The sequence below is a fragment of the Exophiala viscosa genome, assembly GCF_022695815.1.
Source record: "Exophiala viscosa unplaced genomic scaffold EDD37scaffold_4, whole genome shotgun sequence".
NCBI classification, from domain to species: domain Eukaryota; kingdom Fungi; phylum Ascomycota; class Eurotiomycetes; order Chaetothyriales; family Herpotrichiellaceae; genus Exophiala; species Exophiala viscosa.
In genome coordinates, this window is record NW_026944356.1 from 49,650 (window position 1) to 71,229 (window position 21,580).

A 21,580-nucleotide genomic window follows, 5' to 3' on the forward strand; every position below is an offset into this window, starting at 1 on the left:
CAATACTTTTGCAGGCGCGCCGCCTGAGAAATAAGAGTGTCTCCAAAAAATTTCGTGGTTGTCTTCCTACTCGGGTATATCGTGGTCATATATCCTCAGAAGGCATATATACAGCCGCTTCGCGACCAAAGTTTGGTGAAATATTTGAGAAAGAAGACCGCATTGCGCAGTATGGATAAGAATTGAAGGGTCGTTCATTCGATGACAGGGTCGAACTTCAAGTCAGCCAAAGTTCGTCAAGTAGCTGTAACCGAGGCTAGAGCTCGATTTTTGATGTGGCCGGCCTGGGTTTCCAAGGATCGTGCCATCAATTTGAAAACTGCATCGATCATCAGTACAGACCATAACCATGCGATGTTGGTACTCACCTGGCCAAACGGCATCCCTCTCAAGCAGGTATGCCGTCAAAATAAGTATTCTGCTGCCGTGACCGCCCTCTCGTGCCGCAACAAGGTCGAACCCGCCTCGTGAGCCAATTTTCTGCTCGGCACTAGTCAAGACTTCGTCGATCTTCTGAATGAGTTTGCGGTCTTCATCCTCCAGTAAAAGGATGCCAGGCACCTCCAATAGGTTCATCCCATCACGGCCGATTACACCAATGTATTTACCAACACGTTCCTGTACGGTGGTGACCCATTCTGCCAGGATCTGTGCGCAATCAAACGCACACATCGCCGATTGCGTTGGTAGCTCACGAGAGGTATATTCTGCGAAGCTTAGGCCCAGCTTGTCGGACATGGACAGTGAATCAGCTGCATAAAATGCTGCTTTCCGGAGGTGTTTCTCTCGAGTAGACGAGTGTGCCCCTCGAAGCTCCTGTTCCACATTTGGTTTCACGTCCTCATCTGGTGGCGTTGTGATGGATACTAAGCTGTCGCTGTCGATCTTCCCTGGCGATGATTCGTGTTGACTGTTGCCATTCGGAGCCTCCCCGCTCGGCATTGCCTCTGGACCTTTGGCAATTTCCTGTGCCATGGCATCATAGTCGCGCTGCCAGAACGCTTCCTTGGACCTCCCAAGATTAATAAATAGTCGGACGTATGCAAGGTCAAGCAAGGGAATGCAATCCGCCGACAGCGGTCCCGCCCCAAAAGGGTTTGGACGCTCGAGACTGTGAGTAGGATTACTCGCCCATGCAGCTTGCCAAGCGCGAAGAGCCGGCTCGATGTGAGCGTGCATTTGCTCGGTCTCGGTAGTTGTCCATTGTCGCCCGAGATGTCGTTGCCTTGTTTCCCATATGTAATTGTGCAATGCGTTCACGAGAATCAAGCAACCAAACGTGCTGGGTCTGAGGTCTGGCTCAGCTGCCATACCAAATGAACTGCTTTGCCGGCGTTCACGCTGAGCCGCCATGAGCAGGTATGTCAACGATTCGGCGAACGTGGTTGAAGTGGCCTCCGCACCGGCTGCACCGCCGAAGCTCCGCCAGACGTGAGCTGATCCGGCTGCCCACAATTCTTCGTCACAAGGCAAACTCAACCGGATCTCTGAGTTGGTCAAGGCCGGAGGGTGATTGTACGCAGTCACCAGCATACTGGAGAGGATAAAGACGGCATAGAGAGTACGCTTGCGTTCCTCCATGAGCTTCCACTCAAACCAGTCAGAATCATCAAACTCGTTGGTCATGGAATTCCAGTTATATGCAGACATGCCGTTCAACTGTACATTGCCGGATTGAGCTTTGGCAGCATCTTCCCCAGTGCCCGGCGCAGGTCGTGCAAGTTCTGCACCACGAGCTAGGCTGACCAGGGCTGCACAATGGTTGCTCGCTAGTTCGGCCGCAGTTTTGTCCCCACAATTATGACCGTAGATGACATTCAAAAGCATTGCCTGTACCAACCAGAGCGGTGTATCCTCTCGTTCGGTGGAATGTCTGGGTGCAAATTGTGTCTTGGTCATGTTGGCTTTGCGCCGCTCTTCTAGATAGCTGCTGATCAGCCGTTTGGCACATTCGAAAAGATCTTTGGACTGGGAAACCTCATGTTCGTATAAGGCTCCGACAGCAGCGATCGACAATATCAAGCAGCTACCACCCCCAGCCACGGTTGTCTGACCGTAAGGGGAAGCACCCGAGACCAGTCGAACAGGGGTTGTATAATCCGAGGTATCAAAGCTGAGAGTGGGAATATGAAGAAATGGCAGATGCGGATGAAAATATTTGATGTATGATGCCACATAACGCTGCAGGTCGTGCGTGGTCGGGAAAGTATTAAGGTTGAAGCCTTTCGTGCGAGAAGACGGGCTTGGAGACAGCGGCGAACTGATTGCTGGCTGGGAATATTTACGCTGTCCAAACGCGGCATTCTGGCTAAGGCCTGCGATCAATACACTTCGAATATGGTCTGACACAAGATCAGAAGACATTGTCGTGACCGAACTTTGCCGGAGACTGCTGTCCATTGAGGCGGTGGACCCGGAAGATCCAGGTCCATCCCTCCCTGGCGGAAGTTGAAAATTTGGAAAGTGCATACTTGGATGCATCCCACCTGATTCCATGGAGGCCATATCTGGAGGGGTTGCTAGACTAAGGTCCATTGCGGCACCTTGAGCCAGCAGGGATTTCGGTGATATGGTACCCATGGGAGGATGAACCATCTCATTGAACCCAGACATTAACTCCATACTCACGGGACTGTTGACCATAGCAGCCTGATTGGCAAGACTGGCGGACCACATATTCGGTCCAGATACCGCAGTATGTTGCATAGCCGGAAGAGTGGCGTCGCTGGCCATTTCATTCATGCCGACAGGGCTGTGAGTGCTCATAGCGGAAGGAGAGGAGTCATCAATCGCATTTTCGTTGGCTTGTGCGAATGACATTTGATGCTCAAACCCCTGTGCCATCCAGTCAAAAGTCGTTTCATCGTCGTTCAAGACCTGGGAAGCCGTCATGCCGCCGAACAGTTGCTGGTAGGGAGACTGCAAAGTGTCTATCCCCAAACCTGACATGTGCAGGGCGTGTGGATTGATGGTCTCGCCGTGATCGATCCCGAAGTCCATGGGAGTCATATCGAAATCGTGTCCAAACTCTCCGAAAGCAGGTGCGGTACGCAGTCCACCTGAAAATTCCAATGGTAGACCATTGGTGTCCAGCTTTGGCAAAGTGAGAGGATGGTGGTTCATCGTTGTCCCACGGTAGAAAGATCCCTGAGGCTCACTGAGACCGGTCATACTGTTGTGATGATTATGAGTGTGCAGGTACTGACGACCATAGTTGCCAGCGGAATTGGTCAACATGCCCAGCGTGGCGGAATCTATGTGACTGACGGTATTTGCTCTTGGCCGCATTGTGCTGGTGCCAGTGGTGGTCGAGTTCTTACGGACACGGCCAGTTGCGACGCCGGCCACACTCTCACGCCTCCCTGCTCGCGGACGCGATGCTGGAGTTGTGGAAGAGTGAAGTTTTTGCTGGTGGCGGAGAAGCAGGTCGCGCCTTGCAAAGCATCGGGTACACTCTGGGCATTCAAACGGCTTCTCTTTAGTGTGGGATCGCTCATGACGTTTCAGATGTTCCAGACGAGCGAACGATCTTGTACAAGTCGTGCAGACATGCGGCCGAGGCTTGTCAGTCTTTGGAGGAGGGAAGCTTGGAACAGCCGGCGTGTTGGAGGTGGTCCCTTTCTTGGACGGTTGTTTGGCATCTGCACGAAGCAAGCAAGATCAGTCACGAAGCAGAATGGCTTTTGCTTAGACTTACCAGTACCAGGAGCCTTCGCCTCCACCACTCCGTTCGAGGTGGCTCCCTGTGCAGCCATGCTCCGAGACCCGCTGGCTTCTGTTGAGAGCACTGGAGACTGTTCCACGAACTCTTGTCTTGTCCGACTGGTGCAACGACTTCAGACTACCTCTTCAAGCTTGACGGAGACGCCGTTCAAGCAGACTTCTCTTCCAAGAGCATGCGCACAGAGTTCCGTAGCGGCGTAATAGGTTTGCAGGTCGGTCCTCGATTTTCTGTCTTTCGTCCACTCTTACAGCAACCAATAGGTATCTCAGCAGGCCATGAAAGTGCAGCCTGTGGACGCCGTGCGGACTGCTTCGTCGGGCGACCAAGGAGTGATAAGGTAGGGGTTCGTGAGTGCTCGTAGCCTTCACGCGCGGAGGTTAAAAGACACGCCGGGTCGTCCAGGTAGAGACAGTAGGAGTATACAAAAAGTCGCGGAGACGTCGCTGAAAGGTCCTGTCGCCGTGACTATGGGTTCTGTATTATGTACAACGAGGATGAACGGAATTATGTCTGGACGACCTTTAGCATTCCACATGTAGGCTGAAGAAAGGCGACCTGCAAGTAAAGGCTGCCAGCTTAGACACTTACCTCTGGTGTAATAGATATGCGAAATAATAGTTTGGTAAAGGTACACAATGTCAAGGACCGAGGACTGGCAGGAGTATTCGGGGTAGAGGGGCAAGTCGCGAGGCGAGAGGGCCAGTCAGGCTCTGGACGTCAGAGGTGGGCGGGTGTCAATGGTGGTTGGCGATCGTGGTGTGTAGGGTGTGCCGGGGAAGAAACAACAGGATTGGCAGGCTGCTCGTTCAGGCAGGTAGACTGTTTAGCTGCCGGAACGCTGTTGGCTGGGTCGACCAGGGTATGAGAAGCTATCACTGGGCGGAATGCGACCAGACTCGACGATTCGCAGGGTGCGTGCAAGTCTGGGGTATAACGAGGAGAATAGAGTGGACGGATTTCAATAGAGGCCGGCGCGAAATGGTGACAGTAGGGTAGTATTATGGTGGAGGGATCGAAGAATCGAGATGCCTTTTGAGACGCTCGCTGCTCTCTCATCCACAGGCAAAATGGAAACAGGCGCAGTTCAAAGTAGGACAGAAAAATAATGGAGCAGTTCAAGAAGAGAAGGGAAGGGATTTGGCCGGAGAATATCGAATCGACGCAAGTGTGTGATGAAGATGCAGAGAAGAAGCTGTTCATTATTGATGTGAGCAACAAGAACGAGCCCTGCGCAAGGCCCTGGACTCGACTCGCAAAAGGTGCCAATTGAGCGGATACTTGCTTGCCGCTTCGAGGGAGGATTTGCAGCAACCCACAACGGACGCCCGCAAAAAGTGATCGATACCCCCATGGCACAGCCTACGACCCAGTGGACCCTCCCTTGGAGGCTTGTGGGAATGCCTTGTTTGAGGCTAAAAGGCCTGACGTGCCTAGAGGCTAGAGGGTTAGCACCGAAACTCTGTCGCAAGAGGCCAAAAGCATGGTGCCGTGCAGCCGTGCTCTTGTTCAACTCTACCGACGAATTACCGACCGCTTGAGTCATGCTCAGAGATGCACAGGGGAGTCGACATCGTTGGATATGAATGAGGACAGACGACCAGAGTAATGCACAATGCACATGCAGAGGCTCAACGGCACAGATGGTACTGCTCACCATCAATAACAGTGGTTGGGATTGTGCCATCCCCACCAAGATCAGCCAACAAAGTCCCATGGAGAACGGGTATACTGGAGTCTGCGCAGGGGACCTCAAATCCACCATAACCAAATGGACAAATATGCAAGCTGCAAGAAAAATCAACAAGAAAACCTCAACAGGAGCTCTTTATGCCTATGCAATGGACCAGAACCAGCACAGGGACGATGAATACCAAAAAGCAGTAAGTACTCTTGGGTACGGTCCACCTTGCCTTGAGCTTTAGCTGCTTCCTGTCTGCAAACTTGTCCAGCAGGTGCATAACGCCATAATCCATCCACTGTTCCTCGTACCTGCCGGGGCGTGGTATATCCTCTTTTTCCTCCCCAACCAGCAGTGGCGAACGACAGGACAAGGCAAGGCCATACACGACCATGAAATGTTCAAATCACTCATCCCACCTAGGCAAGTCGTAAGGTCGTACATCTCATCGCCGCCCAGGGTCTTAAGATCAACAAGCTTGCATGTCTATCACTCTTATCGCTCCAGGGTAGCTCATGTCTATCATACTCGCGTGGTGTGTCTCCTTTCACAAATACCTATCGTGTACGTGGAGATCAACCCCGATATCAAGTAGCTGACACGACTACTCGTACGGTGCTGTTTCCAATGTAAGATGATATCAGCAAGCCAATGGCTACATTTGCTTGCTCGTCTAACACCGATTCATCAATTCCCAAGCACCAACCCCGGTGTGTTACCGGGAGTTCGAGCTCTAGTCGAATCCTTGTACACCGGCGGCGACGGCACAGCTTCCAAATTTTGATACCACAGTTTCCGGGCGCCTGTCACACAACATGCTTGGATTGCTGCATTAGACAACCCGGCACTTTGTAGTGACCTTTTCTGGAGTAAGACTCTACACGACGCGAGCAAGCCGTGGAAAAGTCGCGCACACGGTCAGCAATTCCACCATCTCTGTCCTCAGGTCATAGGGTTTGAGACCCTGTCAATCGGTGTATAAATAAATCCGAGGAACCACGGACCCCATCGGCCGCCGCACGGGCTATCAACGCATCATGAGAGCAAGTAACGACCATTAAGTCAAAGATTTCCAAACCCCATCTCGATTCGATTGCCATTGATATGATGCTGCTATCACCGCCATCAAGCCACTCGATGCCATGTCGAGCAACGAACAGAAGGAGGTAAAAAGAGTATAGTTCGAGCGGAGCCCGAAGTATTTCGAGTGGAAAGACGACCACAGAAAAAGCACCCCTGGTGAGAAAAGGTGGTCCGTGTGCCCATGCTAACCCACAATCAAGTGCAAATCTGGGGTGGTCATGAGACGGTTCGGTCAACGATGTGCTGCAGCTGGAAAAGTCAAACTAAATCCCCACAACCGAAGACGTTAGGGCCACGAATACCACCTAACGTGATATGGTCAAAAGCCTCCCATCGCTTACAACAGACTGGGCGGCAGTTCGACCGAGACTTCTCGGTATGCACTGACAATTCGCCGCGAAGCCGTCTGCCTCGTGACAGACACCGGTGCGCATGTGCTCGTGGGTACGCCAGATGGATGAACTGATCGGTACCGTGCTGACATGGCGCAGTGACCAGGAAACAACGTCTTCAACCTAGATCATCTACGATAGGCAAGCCGACAGGTCAAAGTTTGACTGTACCTCCAGGCTTGCTAACGCTACCATCGTAGAAAGAGAGTTCTGTACTTGGGGTTAGACACCCTGACCAGCAATTCCAGACGATCGAGATCCCGGCGTATCGACCCTAGGACTGTGGAAGCACGGCGTATCCTTGATCCTGTAGGCTGGTGACTAGTCTTTTGCATTCGGAAGTACGAATGAGTTTCAACCGAAGCAGTTATGAAAAAGCATGCACAACCGCAGAAGTCACTCGATACGTCCGGCTACGAGTGATGGGCAATACTGTGGTCAGCAAATGGAACACCTGACCCTATGATACCTATGCACCAGGGTACACTAGCCAATATTGTCTGCAGCAACCGATGAGACCATTCGACGCCAGCACCAGGAGCTGCCGCAACTCTATGCTATCCCCATATGGATTTCAGATTGTCACTGGCCAATACTTGCATAAGTCCAATGTTTCGAAGACCTTTCGACGTTGAGGGAAGCAGTCTGTTGAACGCTGTTGCCAACATGCAGCAACAAGTGGCATGCATGGCGCACGCCTTTTTCTGATATTGTCCTTTCGTCAGTGGCTTCTAGAAACCTGGACGTCTCTGCACAGCGACTGATTTGAAAGTCGCCCAGTTGGAAGTAACTTAATGCTCAAGCCTCACAACGTTGACCTCCTCCATCGCGTAGTTTCAAGCTTCCCTCGAAGGCGCTGACGACGCTGGGCGCTAGAGGGGTCGCTTGCACCGGGCGACTTCAATTTGGACGGTTTCGAGAAGTATCATAATTCTCGCCTTGCCGTGCAGAAGGAAAGTGAACTGTGACGGCCTGGCCTGAATCCCTGTGGCAAAGGATGTACGTACGATTTGATGTCTCACGTTCATCTTTCAAGCCACTTCGCATATCGGGGCTCGCCAGGCCTGGAACGACCGAAGGCGTATCCTTGGCCTGGGGAGATCGCCAGCAAAAATTCAAGGATGAGCAGCCTCATTCGATTATCTTTCCCCCTTCGGACGAAAGACCACAAGTTTTTGACAAGCTGCAAGGAAGCGCCATCCACCCATCAAAATTGACCCTGGCGATGCCTATCTCCCGGCCAAAGTGTCTAACTGATCGGAGTGTTCATGCATGTTGGCACCCGTGTGTGGCGCCCTCGAAGACATGGAAAAGAAGCTCTCACTGACTTCAAAAGCATCAAAGCTACGTATATATGTCCTTTTGATAGTCCAGACGAGCATCCTCCCACATGTATAGTACCCTGGAGGGGCAATCACATGAGATGAGGGGCTTATCGCTATCAACCATGGGATCCACCTACGGGGTCTGTATGGAATCTGGGGATAGCAAGCATGAGAACATCTGCACAAGGCTGGAGAAACCCTCCATTCTCAATGTTGCCTTGCTCTCCTAATTCCGCACTTCCCAAGCCCGGCTTTTGTTCGGACCACGACAGCAATCACGTCCCGCAAATTTCCCTTAACAAACAGGCCACTGCTGGTATTGCATCTTAACCGAGGACGGTCCGGCGGCAGACTCGGCGTCTCGCGCCGGTACCGGTGGATATACTGCGACGGACGTGCATGCCTGCTCCATAACATGACTAAAAAGTGAAAGGAGAGCCTCTGCTGGCGACAGATGGCCCCCAAATGCCTCGTGCTTCTCCACGGCATATATTGCGAAAGGGGGAGTATTGTCTATATGATGGCGAAAAGAGAGAATTGCGCAGCGCGGTAATGCGCAGTCGTGCAACATAGGGTATCTCCACTACGAACTGCGAGCACCAAACATATTTCATGTTTGACATTGCAAGCCGTCGGGGCCATTCTGCATGTCTTGCGATCAATAGCAACGCTTCCAAGACGCTGCGCTGATATGCCTGAATTATCACTGGGGCATCGGCGTTGTTCTCTGAGACCTGCACCTTATCACGTTTCGAGGAAGACATCGACGTGGTCGTTCGAATGTTCCGGCGGAATTGTCCCTCTGTCTGCCGACCTATCTTCCGCCATGGACCACTGGCCGAATGGGTCACATATGATGTCGTGGCAAACACCTTCCCACGATACTCTGTTTGGCAATCGGAGCTGGCCGATCCACCGTCTGCATCATGCTCCATCGAAGACCGAAAAGTCTTTATGAAATCACGGTGGGGAGCGTAGGACACACAGGTGGTGATTGTCAAGGGTCCTTGCAAATACCAAGTTATTAGTCATGACCCGCCCGTGCAATTCATTGATGTGCCAAAGCCCTTCCCCAGCGATATTGCCATGCTGTGCCCTTCTAGCCGAGCCTCGCAAGCCAACGTTGAGCTGCTGTCTCAGCTGCAGGGCTTCAATAACGAACTTGCTCGAGTGGCATTCGTCGATGGCTAGGGAGACCCAACGTCGGCGAATTGACCTCGTCTCCATGCTAGGTAAGCATGCGCTCCATATTGGCATGCCGCCGAATCGGCCCGAATCAGAAATTGGCCTCCGTCGAGACAGTGTGAGAGCATCTTCAGTCTCGCCATTCCCAATTCATATGGTTGTCCAGCACAGACGGAACATTCTGTCGTACGAGCAGCTGTTTTTTGACTGACCCGGCTTGCGGACCGGTACGCCATACTCCTTGATCAGGCATTCGAAGGGCCTCCCACTGGGCTTGGCTGCCAGCGTCTCGACCGTGGGGGACTCTTCTTTCCTCTCTTGGAGATCTCCCCATAAGTGAAACAGTTTCTCCTTCACTTGTGCCAGCACTTGTGCGTTCTTCTTTTCTCTCAGGTTACAAGCGTCCATTTTCAGGAGGAAGTCTCCGTCCGAGTCGGCAACCAACAGCTCCATCTGCGTCGGCCTGCCGTCGCGGTTTGGTGGCGGTCGAGCGTCCTCAACTAGAAGAAAGAAACGCCACTCCCACTGCAAGCTATCTGCATTTTCCCGTGTGAGGTCCATCTCGGCGTCGTCCTCCCGGTCTTCCTCATCATCCCCCAACACATCGTACTCACTTGTGATGCGAGGAACTGCAAAGTCTTCGATGCTGTCTGGGAAGAAGTCCACAACCCTCACGTTGGACTTGTACTTGCAATTCTGGAAAGGCAGCTTGTACGAGTTACCCTTGGGAGTTGTTCGGCCCAGAATATCCGCGTCCAGAATGTCAATGATCGGTTTGGCTGGGACATCGAAGTTGTTGCATCGAACGTTAAGGTTAGGCTTGGTCAGAGCTTTATCTTCGGCGCCGTCGGGATTCCCTTCTGTCCGAGCCGTTGTTGCTGTCTTGTTCTCCTTCTTTTTTCGGTGTCTAGCTTTTGCCTTTTTGCTCTTATGGGTATCTTCGACCTCATCGACTTCCTTCGCTTTCCTTTTGTTTGCGTCCTGCGGATGGCGGAAGAAGCGCTTGTTCTCTGCTTTCGCCTGTGCCTCGTAATTGCGCTTCCGCAAAAGGAGTGCTTTCAATTCTTCATCGTCCTCTTTAGGTTTTCGGACCTCGAAGTTGATCGAGGTAGAATTGGACGGGTCTGTCCTACAATGCCCTTCTAGTTTCAACCCTTCTTTGTCCCTTCCGATCTCGAGATTGCGAAGGTATACAAAAGTACCTTCTGTAACAGATCTCTTGGCTTCTGAACAATGAGGTTCCCACAGCACGACATTTAGTGCCATTTTGCCCCAAGGGCCCGGCCAGCTCTTGCTTTGGTTCGAGTCATCAAGATGTCCGAAGTCGTCACCATCCCGACCAATTTGACCATTGTCGTACTGGTGATCGTATAGATCAAAATGTGAGGTGTAGTCCGTCACCTCAATTTCCATTCTCGAGTCCGAAGAGTATATCTTGCGCACTTCTCCCAGCATCTCGACCCAAGTACGCTGCTTATGACTAGGTGAGTTCAACTGCTCTATCAAGCGGAACTTCTTCTCGCGGGGAGGCGGTTGACCGCCGCTGCTCCTCATTATATTTTCGAGCTGTATTCGCGTGGTCCCGACGAGCGGGCTCCACCCAGTTGGATCCTCATACTGAGCAATATACTTGGCATACTTGAGCTCAGCATCATTGGGAAGAGCCGTTTGCATGCGGGAAGTCGGATCTGACTTCCCGTGCCATAGAGCTTTGGCTTTGATGTCCGCTGAGGTCTGTAGCGTATCCAGTTCGGCATGAGGAAGTACAAGCCAATTCGTGTCGAAGTTGGAGATTCCGACAAGCTTGCCATTATTGTTGATAGTCTTGACATTGCGCACTATCACGAGATCACCCTGGTTCTGAATGGTAGGCAGCTTGTTCTCAACTTTGTTGAAGAATCGGAACTTCATGCCTGGCCCTTGGTCTGTCCACCAGGGATCATGCAAAGTGAACGTGATCATATAGTCTCCCTTTGCGGATAGTGTAGGCTCAAGGAAGTCGACACAAACTCCAATGACATTGTAATTTTTGAACTCCGGACCCGTGCCCACTCTACGGACCGCTTCGGACAGTGAAATGAAGTTGGGTGGAATAGGAGCAGGATCCATCTTGTCAGTTTAGAATCACGTCGGGTCTAGACAGTGAAGTGGGCTAATGGTGGTTGCACTAGCCAGCAAACTGTTATTTTGAAGACACATCGACAATGTTGTGTTCGCTGTTTGTCTTGACTGGTTTTATTGGCTCCCGGACGACACAGTACGAGGTTGTGAAGGACGTGAAAGCGGTCGGTTTGACTCCTGAAAGGAGACGCGTTGCTGGCGATTGTCCCTTTCTCAGGAGGGACGCGAGGTCACGTGCCATCGTTGTAGTTGCCAAGCATGGGCCAAAAACAGTGACTGCCCTCGTTTGCGACTCAGATCCTTTCTATTGATTATTTGCCCTTGAATCGCACTGGCCCTTGCGCAGTTGCATCACTGTCTTATTGAAGGCAAAACATCTGTTCACTGCCAACTTTAGACTTGCTCCCAAACCTCATTTTCTGAGGCTAAGCTGAAATCTGACCCTACGAACATCGGTAAATCGACTGTGTCCATCCCCTAGACGTCATACGACATGGCGGAAAGATACATCCCCGAGCATCGCCGGACCCAGTTCAAGGCCAAGGGCAGTTTCAAACCAGATGAACTACGTCGCCGTCGGGAGGAACAACAGGTAGAAATTCGTCGCCAGAAGAGAGAAGAAAATCTAGCCAAGCGAAGAGGAATTCAACGTGGAGATGGAGAGATTGGAATCGGCGGGGTCACTGAGGCGGATAGCGATGATGAGGCTGGCAACATCGAGAGCGAGGTAAGAGTGACAATTTTCATACCTGTGAGAGCTACGGCTGACGATACACGCAGTTGAGCACAGAGTTGCCAGAAATGGTACGAGGGGTCTTTTCAGACCAGATCGATGCCCAGATCCAAGCCACCACCAAGTTCCGAAAACTTCTTTCTAAGGAACGCAATCCTCCCATCGAGAAAGTCATCGAGACTGGTGTCGTCAGCCGCTTCGTTGAATTCCTTCGCTCTCCCCATACCCTCGTTCAATTCGAAGCGGCCTGGGCCTTGACGAACATTGCCTCTGGATCTGCGGCGCAGACACAGGTTGTTATCGAAGCCGGTGCTGTTCCTATCTTCGTCGAGCTTCTCAGCAGCCCTGAACCAGATGTCCGCGAACAAGCAGTTTGGGCCTTGGGAAACATTGCTGGTGACAGCCCTGCCTGTCGTGATTATGTGCTCAGTCAGGGGGCTTTGAAACCTCTCCTCAACCTCATCGCCGATGGTCGCAAATTGAGCATGCTCCGAAATGCTACCTGGACTCTGAGCAATTTCTGCCGTGGTAAAACACCACAACCAGACTGGAACACTGTAAGTCGTCTCCCGGGATCACGTTCGCATGCTGTACTGACCCCAAACCAGATTCAACCCGCTCTCCCTGTCCTCTCCAAACTTGTCTACATGCTTGACGACGAAGTCTTAATCGATGCTTGTTGGGCCATCTCGTACCTTTCTGACGGCTCTAACGACAAGATCCAAGCCGTTATTGAAGCTGGCATTCCTCGCCGACTCGTCGAACTTCTTATGCATGCCTCTACCTCCGTCCAAACCCCCGCCCTCCGGTCCGTCGGCAATATTGTTACAGGAGACGATGTTCAGACCCAGGTCATCATCAACTGCGGAGCACTGCCCGCTCTGCTCTCGCTACTCAGCTCTCAGAAGGATGGAATCCGCAAGGAAGCCTGCTGGACAATCTCAAATGTCACTGCCGGCAACTCCACCCAGATTCAGTCTGTGGTTGATGCGGGTATCATTCCTCCTTTGATTCACCTGCTGTCCAACGGCGACTTCAAGACCCGCAAGGAAGCATGCTGGGCCATCTCAAATGCTACATCGGGAGGCCTTCAAAAGCCTGATCAGATCAGATATCTCGTTTCCGAAGGCTGCATCAAGCCACTGTGCGACTTGCTCGCCTGCCCCGACAATAAGATTATCCAGGTTGCGTTGGATGGGCTTGAGAACATTCTCAAGGTGGGAGAAATGGATAAAGAGGCTGCTGATGCCCGCGCTCCAGAGGCACAAGTCAACCGATATGCATTGTTCATCGAAGAGGCTGGTGGTATGGAGAAGATCCATGATTGCCAAAACAATGCCAACGAGGAGATCTACATGAAGGCTTACAACATCATCGAGCGGTACTTCTCAGATGAAGAAGATGCTGGGGCCGATATTGAAGAACTGGCGCCTCAAGCCAACGCCAGCGGCTTTACGCTCGGGTCCAACCAACCTCAAGGACAATTTAACTTTGCCAACGGCAACGACTCCATGGACATGTAAGAGCTTAAGCAATATGGACTTGCAGATTGCGCACGAAACCTTCAGTCACTCCCGGTCATGCTCGGTCTTGAGTGAGCTGTCTTGAGTGATGCAGCTCACAGACGAGCCCAGTCCCATATCGACAGGTCGTCGGGAGACAGCCCCAGCCCACGCATATCGCTGAAACAACACGTTGAAACCGCAGCACTCCGATATTTCCACCCCAGTCAGTCATCGATCCCGATCCCCACAAAGACCACCGCGCTCCACAAACCTTCAGTACGACTCCAAGATCATTTACGACCACCCACCAGATGCACCGTCATGTATACCCCTTCAAACCTTCGACACAGCACCACCCTTGCCACAGCATCCAATAGAGGCGTTTATTTCGGGAAAAACAATGTCCAGCTTTCAGGCGCGGCACGGGAATGGGAGGGAGGAAGAGAAGAGGTTTATCGAGCTGTTCAGATATCAGGCAGGATAATCTCGAGTGAATTCCTGTTACTGATCCAGACCCTATGAAAATGTATGTCGACTACCTTTCCATGACTCAGGCCCAATGCAAGCAATTAGACCCCGTGCTGTGTCTTGTGATTGTCTGCACTTCGCTCTTTCCACCCCGAACACGGTAATATGCCCCGTCTCAAAGTTGCCCACAGCACGATCTAGACTTGAAGATTGGTACGAGGTCAAAGCAGGCTTTTGCAGGCGTTTCTCCGGTACCACGGAGAAGATCCTGGTCTCGTGCATGATGTACTTCCAGACTTCCCGAGCAGCGACCAGTGAGGAGACGAAGATGCATTTGCCGGATTTCTCATCCCCATGTGGGAGGGGTTAGATCACTTGGAGCCCCTCGTGTTTGCTCTCGCTGACACTCTTCGACATGTCATCGGTGACCATTCGTTACCCCGCAAATATGGGGATCGAATGGATGAAAGGGACCTCAGAGGTGAGCTTCGAGGCCGCCCGCTCTCGCTTGCTACCTACGTAACCAGTCACGACCACATCTCCGCAACGATGGGCAAGTAAGGATTATGCACGAGAGGTGCAAATCTACCGAGATCGAGTAAGGTGGGTTGACACTTGATCAGCAAGAGTATATATATGACTGGGGTAGGTTGACCTGTAGGGTGTCATTCACGTTTTTTGCAACTCCCTGCTTGAAGATTCATCCCTACGATTGTCGTACAGAACCAGTGAGACACAGTGTAAAATTGCGAGGGTTACTGTCGTGATCGGTCATTCAGAATGTCGGCTACAGAAGTTCGTGTCGACCACAACTCGGGGGGTGGCTCGAGCATGATGAAGGCGGTGAATTACCAGGGAGCGTTCAAGGTCAAGGTCGAGGATGTGCCGTTGCCGAAGATCGAACATCCGGATGATGTTCTTGTCAAGGTGACTACTGCTGGTAAGTGCAATGCCATCACCTGAGGATTGGAAAGCCATCATTCCATGATAAGAACGAGAAAGACTGATGCAAGTGGCGTGCAATAGCTATTTGCGGTTCGGATCTGCATATGGTAAGTCTCCTTCGGGGCCCTCGACGGTGTCATAGCACTTGGGAACGATCTGATAGAAATATAGTACGAAGGGCGCACGGGTGCTGAGGCTGGTATCACGTTCGGTATGTTTCTTGCAATCCCGAAGCGAGACTGCATGGCTGATGGCTCTCCAAGGTCACGAGAACATGGGAATCGTGCACGAGGTCGGCTCGGGCGTCACGCTCTTGAAGAAAGGTGATCGAGTGGTGATGCCGTTCAACGTGGCTGATGGACGCTGCCGGAACTGCGAGGAAGGTAAGACAGCGTTTTGCACGGGTGTCAATCCCGGATTCGCGGGCGGAGCGTACGGGTATGTGGCTATGGGACCTTATCGAGGTTAGTACTTCCACCGTCCATCCTGGTGGCCTTTGATGTTGACGTGGTGGGGTGCAAGGCGGCCAAGCTCAATATATTCGCATCCCATACGCGGATTTCAATGCCCTGAAGCTGCCGCCCGGTACAGAACATGAGAGCGATTTCATCCTGTTGGCCGATATCTTCCCGACTGGCTGGCACGGGGTAACTCTCAGCGGGTTCAAACCCGGCGAGAACATTGCCGTGTGGGGAGCGGGACCTGTGGGTTTGATGGCAGCATACTCAGCTGTTCTCAGGGGCGCGAGCAGCGTGTATGTTGTCGACCGGGTGCCAGAGCGTCTAAAGGCCGCTGAGAAGATCGGATGTATCGCGATTGACTTCAGCAAAGGTGACGCAGTGGACCAGATCCTCGAGAAGAACGGCGGGATGATCGACAGGGCGGTCGATGCCGTTGGATACCAGGCAGTCGACACGGGCGGGAAGAAGGAGCAGCCCAATATCGTTCTCGAGAATATGATCAGGGCGACGCGTCCGTGTGGAGGGATTGGTATTCCGGGCTTGTACGTGCCTACTGACCCTGGTGCGCCTGACGAGGCAAGCGGGAAGGGTATGATCAGTATGAGTTTCGGAAAGTTGTTTGAGAAGGGCCTGTCTTTGGCGACTGGCCAGTGCAACGTCAAGCAGTACAACAGGTATTTGAGGGATCTGATCATTGCGGGCAAAGCGAAGCCGTCGTTTGTGGTCAGCCATGAGATTGGTATTGACGACGCTGAGACGGCATATGAGAAATTTGACAAGAGGATCGACGGGTACACCAAGGTTTTGATTCATCCCAATGGACCATTGTGAGCGGCTGCAATCCGAAATAGCAGGACGCTGCGAGACTGGGATGCTGTATGGTAGCAGGCACCTGGCTTGGAGAGCTGAACATAACGTTTGTACATTCACAATGGTAGCTATTGATTGAGCAGCCAAACTCGAGAGGACTCTATGCCAGAGACCCGCCGTTCTTCCATCATTTCTTCTTGACCTAAAAGAGCCCTTTCTCCTGTTCTCGTGACCAAGTATGTGCACAAACATTGTCACGGAAATTGTCGATTCGGTCTAATCCCAGTATCTGTGTGTCAATGTGTTTAGACTGGGACTTGGAAGTTGTGTCCGTTGCAGAGTGCCGGCTTGACCACGAGTGTAGAGAGTACCTCTCATTTGTTCTCACCTCTTATCGCTGAGGCGTGGAGATGGTCAGCACTCTCAACGCTAGAAAGTGAAGCCCATCAGCCAAGGCGCACGTGTAGCAAAGCATTTTGGCGATTTGCACACTCGACGTCACTCGTTTATCCCCAGCCTCACCATCACTGGTTAGCGGTGATTGAAACACGGTGGGAGTTGCAACAACAGAAAATTTGGAAGGTCATGTGCCAGGGGAGGCTATCAGCGATCTTGTATAGGTGGACGATTGACCCCTAGATAATGCATCGGACTGTCTTGCAGACCCCGTCCGCTCCACTGTGGGATAGGCATTTCAAGACAGTCGCAGTGTGTGCCAGCAGTATTTTCTGATTTTTGCCAGTGCGCAACAAGTCTTCAAAGAGTCGTGCTCAATGCTATGTTTGAGCAGAATCAATTAACAAATAAACAGACCACCAGCAACCGTGAAGCCTCGTCCAGATATGGGTATGCAGTGACCACCATACCCATAATTGTAGAGCCGCAATGTCTCCGGGGAATGTTTCCACCGCGGAAAAGACGGCAAGGACGAACTGATAGATGATGAAAATAATGGGCGTTCACAGGCGCAAACTCAACTCCAAAAAGACTTCGGACGAATCTGGCATGCTGGAATTCGAGATGATCTAGACCACGGGACGGAAGGATTGGAGGAAGAAGCACGGCTTGGAGTCGATCTAAGTGATGGCTCCGGCTCAAATGACCCAAAACCTTAACCGTCCTGACGATAGTGGGATGCTATGGTGACAGCTGAAGTTGAGAGGCGACGGCAGATCACAAGACTGACAGGCGACCGGACGGTGAGCGCCTGAGAAACACATCATTAGCTATGTTCTGGGTCCAATTGGGAGAAGCAGTGACAGACATGTGGGAGAAGTATGGAAGAAGGACTGGGAGATGAAGTATGAATTGTATTTTACTTCAGGCACGGTGAGAACCATCAGAGTCTGTAGCGGGTGACAGATTCTCGCCCGTGTGGCTGCCTACATATGTGGTTAGCCATCGACTAGGTGAGTTAGTCGATCCGATATAGGGAAGTGGGAAGCATTTCTTGAATCGCTCAAGGGCTTTTCAGGGTCCCGTCCAGTGGTGACATTGTTGAAGCCTGTCTCGAACAAGAAAGCCATTGTTGAAAAAGAGAGCTCGACCCTGCACGCTTTCTTTTGGCGCATTCCTTCTGATTTGGCTTCTAATGTCATCGCCAAACATACCATTGACCCTCGACAGTTCGACAAAGTAATTCGATGCTCTCAGTACTCTCACCGCTCTCTTATCGCATCGGATCGCATTGCATAAAGTCATGCAATTGAAGGATTAGCAAGCACCTCGGCTGTCTTGGAGTCGCCTTTTCCCCCCCAGTTCGACCTTAAGTAATCAGCCGCTGCCCCTCCCCAATCAACGCCGCAGTCTCCCCTCTCCCAAGCCTGCGAGGCTCGCGCCAGCGAAGGATGCCTCAACATTCGTCTACAGGCATCCGGACATTCCGTAATGACCGAGCTCGATCTCATACTCGCGAATCGTCTACGGAGCCCGAACGTGTACCTTTTTTGACACAGGGTCAGACTTTCAACGACAGTTCTGATCTGGAAAATGGAGCATTTGAAGATCCATCTTCCGTGAGATCCGATGCTGCCAAATCGCCCGCAGTTTCATGTACTGCCCTCCCTGCACCTGCCTCTTCTTTCGACCATGTTACCTCTCAAACATCCTCCAGGTGGCCGTCGCCGGATAAAAAGAGTCTCTTAAGTTTGTTCTGGGGTCGACGTTATTCCACGGGGCATAAACAATCTACGCTTGAAAGGCCGTTGTTAAAATCTACCAGATCGACGGCTCTAAAGAAAGTTCTACGGCTATTGGGGTTCTCGCTCATGCTGCTGTAAGAATAATCCAAGTGCATCCGGTCTAACGTTCTAATGTACTCGCAGTGGCCTTTTGGAGTTCATCGCCCTAGCATCTGGTCTCCTTGTATCCTTTTTCCCGGACGAGGCCGACGACGAATTTGATGGATGGAAAGGAGCAAAGAAACTCTCGGGCGACCTAGGACGATGGCCTACAGATTTCTCAGCCGACATTCATCCAGTCAGTTGTCACTCTCACAATGACTACTGGAGGAGAGAACCTCTCTTTTCGGCGCTGAAGGCAGGATGTACCGGAGTTGAGGCCGATGTTTGGCTTTATGAACAAGAGTTGTATGTTGGACATTCTACCGCCTCTCTCACACCGGAAAGGACTCTCCGCAACCTCTACATCAACCCATTGGTGAACATCCTGGACAAGCAGAATCCGATCACATCTTTTCATGACACTCTGGACAGCCCTCGAAACGGCGTGTTTGACACAGAATCTGCACGCACTTTAGTCCTTTTGATCGACTTCAAGAATGACGGACAAGCAATTTGGCCCTATGTCTCCGAACAACTCGAGCCTTTGCGAGAAAAACACTATCTCACTCACTTCAACGGGACGGACGTGGTCGAGGGACCAGTCACCGTTGTGGTCACAGGTAACGCTCCGTTTAATATGGTGGTGGCCAATTCGGATTATCGAGACATGTTTTTCGATGCGCCTCTGGACCTTATGGATAAGTTGGACGTCACAAGTACGTCTACATCGAAGGACACCCATGCCGTAGACAAACGGTGGTTCGGCAATCAAGGACAAGGTCATTCCGGAGCAGCGCCTGTAGATCCAGCCATCTACTCTCTTGCAAATTCCTATTATGCCTCAGTCGACTTTACACGCACCATTGGCTGGCCGTGGCGCGGCAGACTCTCCCATGCACAGAAGGAGAAAATGCGCAAACAAATTGCGGGTGCACATGCGCGAGGTCTCAAAGTTAGATACTGGGGTGTACCCAGTTGGCCAAAGGCCATGAGAAACTACCTCTGGCGTGTTCAATACAAAGAAGGTGTCGATTACTTGAACGTGGACGATCTACGTGCAGCGACGAAAGGCACCTGGAATTGGGGAAAGAAGGGATCTTGGTTCAGCGGTCCTTGGCAGTTTGCGGACAAAAGGTCATGAACCATGGCGTGCGACAGATGATTGATGATTGAAGAAAGATTACAGGAACGAACACCAGGCGATGAGCGAGGACGAACGGAGGGTGCCGAGGTATCCAGTTTTATAAATGATCTGGGACAGGCATCCGAAACGAAGTCAGGAATGCCAGGTAAATCCTTGATGGGCACAGCGACGGCGTTTGAGCACTATACAAGGGCTGATCTTGGGAAGCACGGCATTTACAGTATGATTGATACCCCAGCTTCTTAGTGAGCATATAACCGGAACCAGATAGACGCACAAGCTGCATATCTCGAAAGAAAGTTCTTCCATTCTTTGGCAATCGACCATTTCCCTTCCACTGTACTCGAGTATGCCTTGCCATTCATTTTCTTGTTCCAAGTTCTGCCTTGAGGGTCGGCAGACACGTTGTGGCTCACCCAAAGAATTGACATTGTGTGTACCATACATTTTCGAGGTGCGATAGTCCTCACTTAACCTCTTGGTCTTTCAGCACGTCGATGCCCTTTTCTTTTACCCTATATATCAGAGCTATTCCTCTTTGCGACGCCTCTTACTCTTCTTTGCGTAGGGAAGACGACTCGTGAACATAGCGAAGGATAGTATCTCGACAAAATGACTCGATCCAAGAGCGTCAAGGCACCTCGGCGTACGTCCTCACGACCGCCCTCTTACCGTTCCGAGACCGGTCAAGACGACATCGACCTCGAAGCCCAAGTCCAAGCCTCAGACGCTGTTCAGGCACCAGCCGCAACCAATTCCAAGATCAGTCAAGACGACATCGAGGCCCAAGTCGAAGGCCCCGACACTGTTCAGCGACCAGCTTCTGCCATGTTATGTGGTCCTACCGGTTCAATCTCAGCCTCGACCTCTAATCATGATACTCACACGATTCAACAAAATTCATCAGAGCAAGGCGGCACGGCAGGGCCTATATCGAACCCGACGCCGCCCACAGATCAAGACAAACACCCCTACCTTGCTCGAATCTATTTCGTCCGGGCGTTGTTTTGCCTTGTCGAGGTAGGCGCCTGCTATGCCGTCTTCCTCGGGCTTTGGGCCCGCTGGCCATGGGTCATCGAGAACAAGACGCTCGTGGGCGTTCCGTTGCTCACGTTCGGCATATACTGGTGCGCAGAGTTGTCGACGGTGATCTTGAAGCTCGACAAGCTCGACAAGAGAGAGCTCAAACAGCTGGGGGGATTGACTCACAAGGAGTGGAACGCTGTTATGCAGATTCTCGTGCCGTTCTTTGCAGCTGGGATGGCGTTGTGGCTGTACCCGATGCTTTGGCAAGGGGATAGTGGCACAGAAGGTCTAGATTGAGCGAAGCCGTAAGGATGATAAAATCGACGGACAATGGTGACTCCCTCGAAGTGGATGGGTTTGGTCTTGGGTAGCGACCCCCGGGTGGGATTTCGGATGGCCTATTTGTGAAAGAGCTGGTGGTGCATTGCCGTGATGAATTAGTTGTTACGGCCATCGAAGAGACGAACACAGTATGTCACAGACAGGTTGTATACAGCGAAGCAGATTGTCACCTCTGTACCAGCACGTTTCGAAATGGTTAGCATCCTCTTTATCATAATGGACGACAGTGATGAGGCAGTAGAATGATAGTATGCAACGTCTTGAACACGCAAACGCGCTGCCGCTTCACCCTAGGCAAGGAAACGCGTGTTCACTCGCCAATGACAATCGAGATAAGTAACTGGCCTAGAAGCAGC

At 51.8% G+C, this 21,580-nt stretch overlaps 6 protein-coding genes across 6 annotated transcripts; 4 read left to right on the forward strand and 2 right to left on the reverse strand.

Annotated features, from left to right (window-relative positions):
- Nucleotides 1–207: 207 nt before the first annotated feature.
- Nucleotides 208–4,059, reverse strand: EDD37DRAFT_352455 (zinc finger protein ADR1). Its single transcript, XM_062811787.1, has 3 exons — nucleotides 3,698–4,059; nucleotides 369–3,641; nucleotides 208–319 (listed from the first exon to the last, which is right to left on the reverse strand). Exons 1-3 carry the CDS (start codon nucleotides 3,753–3,755, stop codon nucleotides 237–239), a joined length of 3,414 nt encoding a protein of 1,137 aa, XP_062670503.1. The 5' UTR covers nucleotides 3,756–4,059; the 3' UTR covers nucleotides 208–236.
- A 5,180-nt stretch (nucleotides 4,060–9,239) lies between these two features.
- EDD37DRAFT_353108 (uncharacterized protein) lies at nucleotides 9,240–11,761 on the reverse strand. Its single transcript, XM_062811790.1, has one exon. The coding sequence runs from the start codon at nucleotides 11,494–11,496 to the stop codon at nucleotides 9,538–9,540; it is 1,959 nt and encodes a 652-aa protein (XP_062670504.1). The 5' UTR covers nucleotides 11,497–11,761; the 3' UTR covers nucleotides 9,240–9,537.
- Nucleotide 11,762: 1 nt separating this feature from the next.
- On the forward strand, nucleotides 11,763–14,035 carry EDD37DRAFT_352678 (importin subunit alpha-1). The gene is made up of 3 exons (XM_062811789.1): nucleotides 11,763–12,235; nucleotides 12,289–12,798; nucleotides 12,850–14,035. Exons 1-3 carry the CDS (start codon nucleotides 12,002–12,004, stop codon nucleotides 13,762–13,764), a joined length of 1,659 nt encoding a protein of 552 aa, XP_062670505.1. The 5' UTR covers nucleotides 11,763–12,001; the 3' UTR covers nucleotides 13,765–14,035.
- A 959-nt stretch (nucleotides 14,036–14,994) lies between these two features.
- EDD37DRAFT_608108 (alcohol dehydrogenase) lies at nucleotides 14,995–16,451 on the forward strand (the record flags this gene model as incomplete). Its single annotated transcript, XM_062815032.1, has 5 exons — nucleotides 14,995–15,154; nucleotides 15,241–15,266; nucleotides 15,331–15,370; nucleotides 15,423–15,623; nucleotides 15,682–16,451. The coding sequence occupies 5 exons, from the start codon at nucleotides 14,995–14,997 to the stop codon at nucleotides 16,449–16,451; spliced, it is 1,197 nt and encodes a 398-aa protein (XP_062670506.1).
- A 2,304-nt stretch (nucleotides 16,452–18,755) lies between these two features.
- Nucleotides 18,756–19,853, forward strand: EDD37DRAFT_563851 (PLC-like phosphodiesterase; the record flags this gene model as incomplete). Its single annotated transcript, XM_062813980.1, has 1 exon — nucleotides 18,756–19,853. A coding segment is annotated over one exon (1,098 nt), but the record flags the coding sequence as incomplete, so codon positions are not given.
- A 310-nt stretch (nucleotides 19,854–20,163) lies between these two features.
- EDD37DRAFT_353244 (uncharacterized protein) lies at nucleotides 20,164–21,249 on the forward strand. Its single transcript, XM_062811791.1, has 2 exons — nucleotides 20,164–20,288; nucleotides 20,347–21,249. Exon 2 carries the CDS (start codon nucleotides 20,469–20,471, stop codon nucleotides 21,177–21,179), a length of 711 nt encoding a protein of 236 aa, XP_062670508.1. The 5' UTR covers nucleotides 20,164–20,288; nucleotides 20,347–20,468; the 3' UTR covers nucleotides 21,180–21,249.
- Nucleotides 21,250–21,580: the final 331 nt, after the last annotated feature.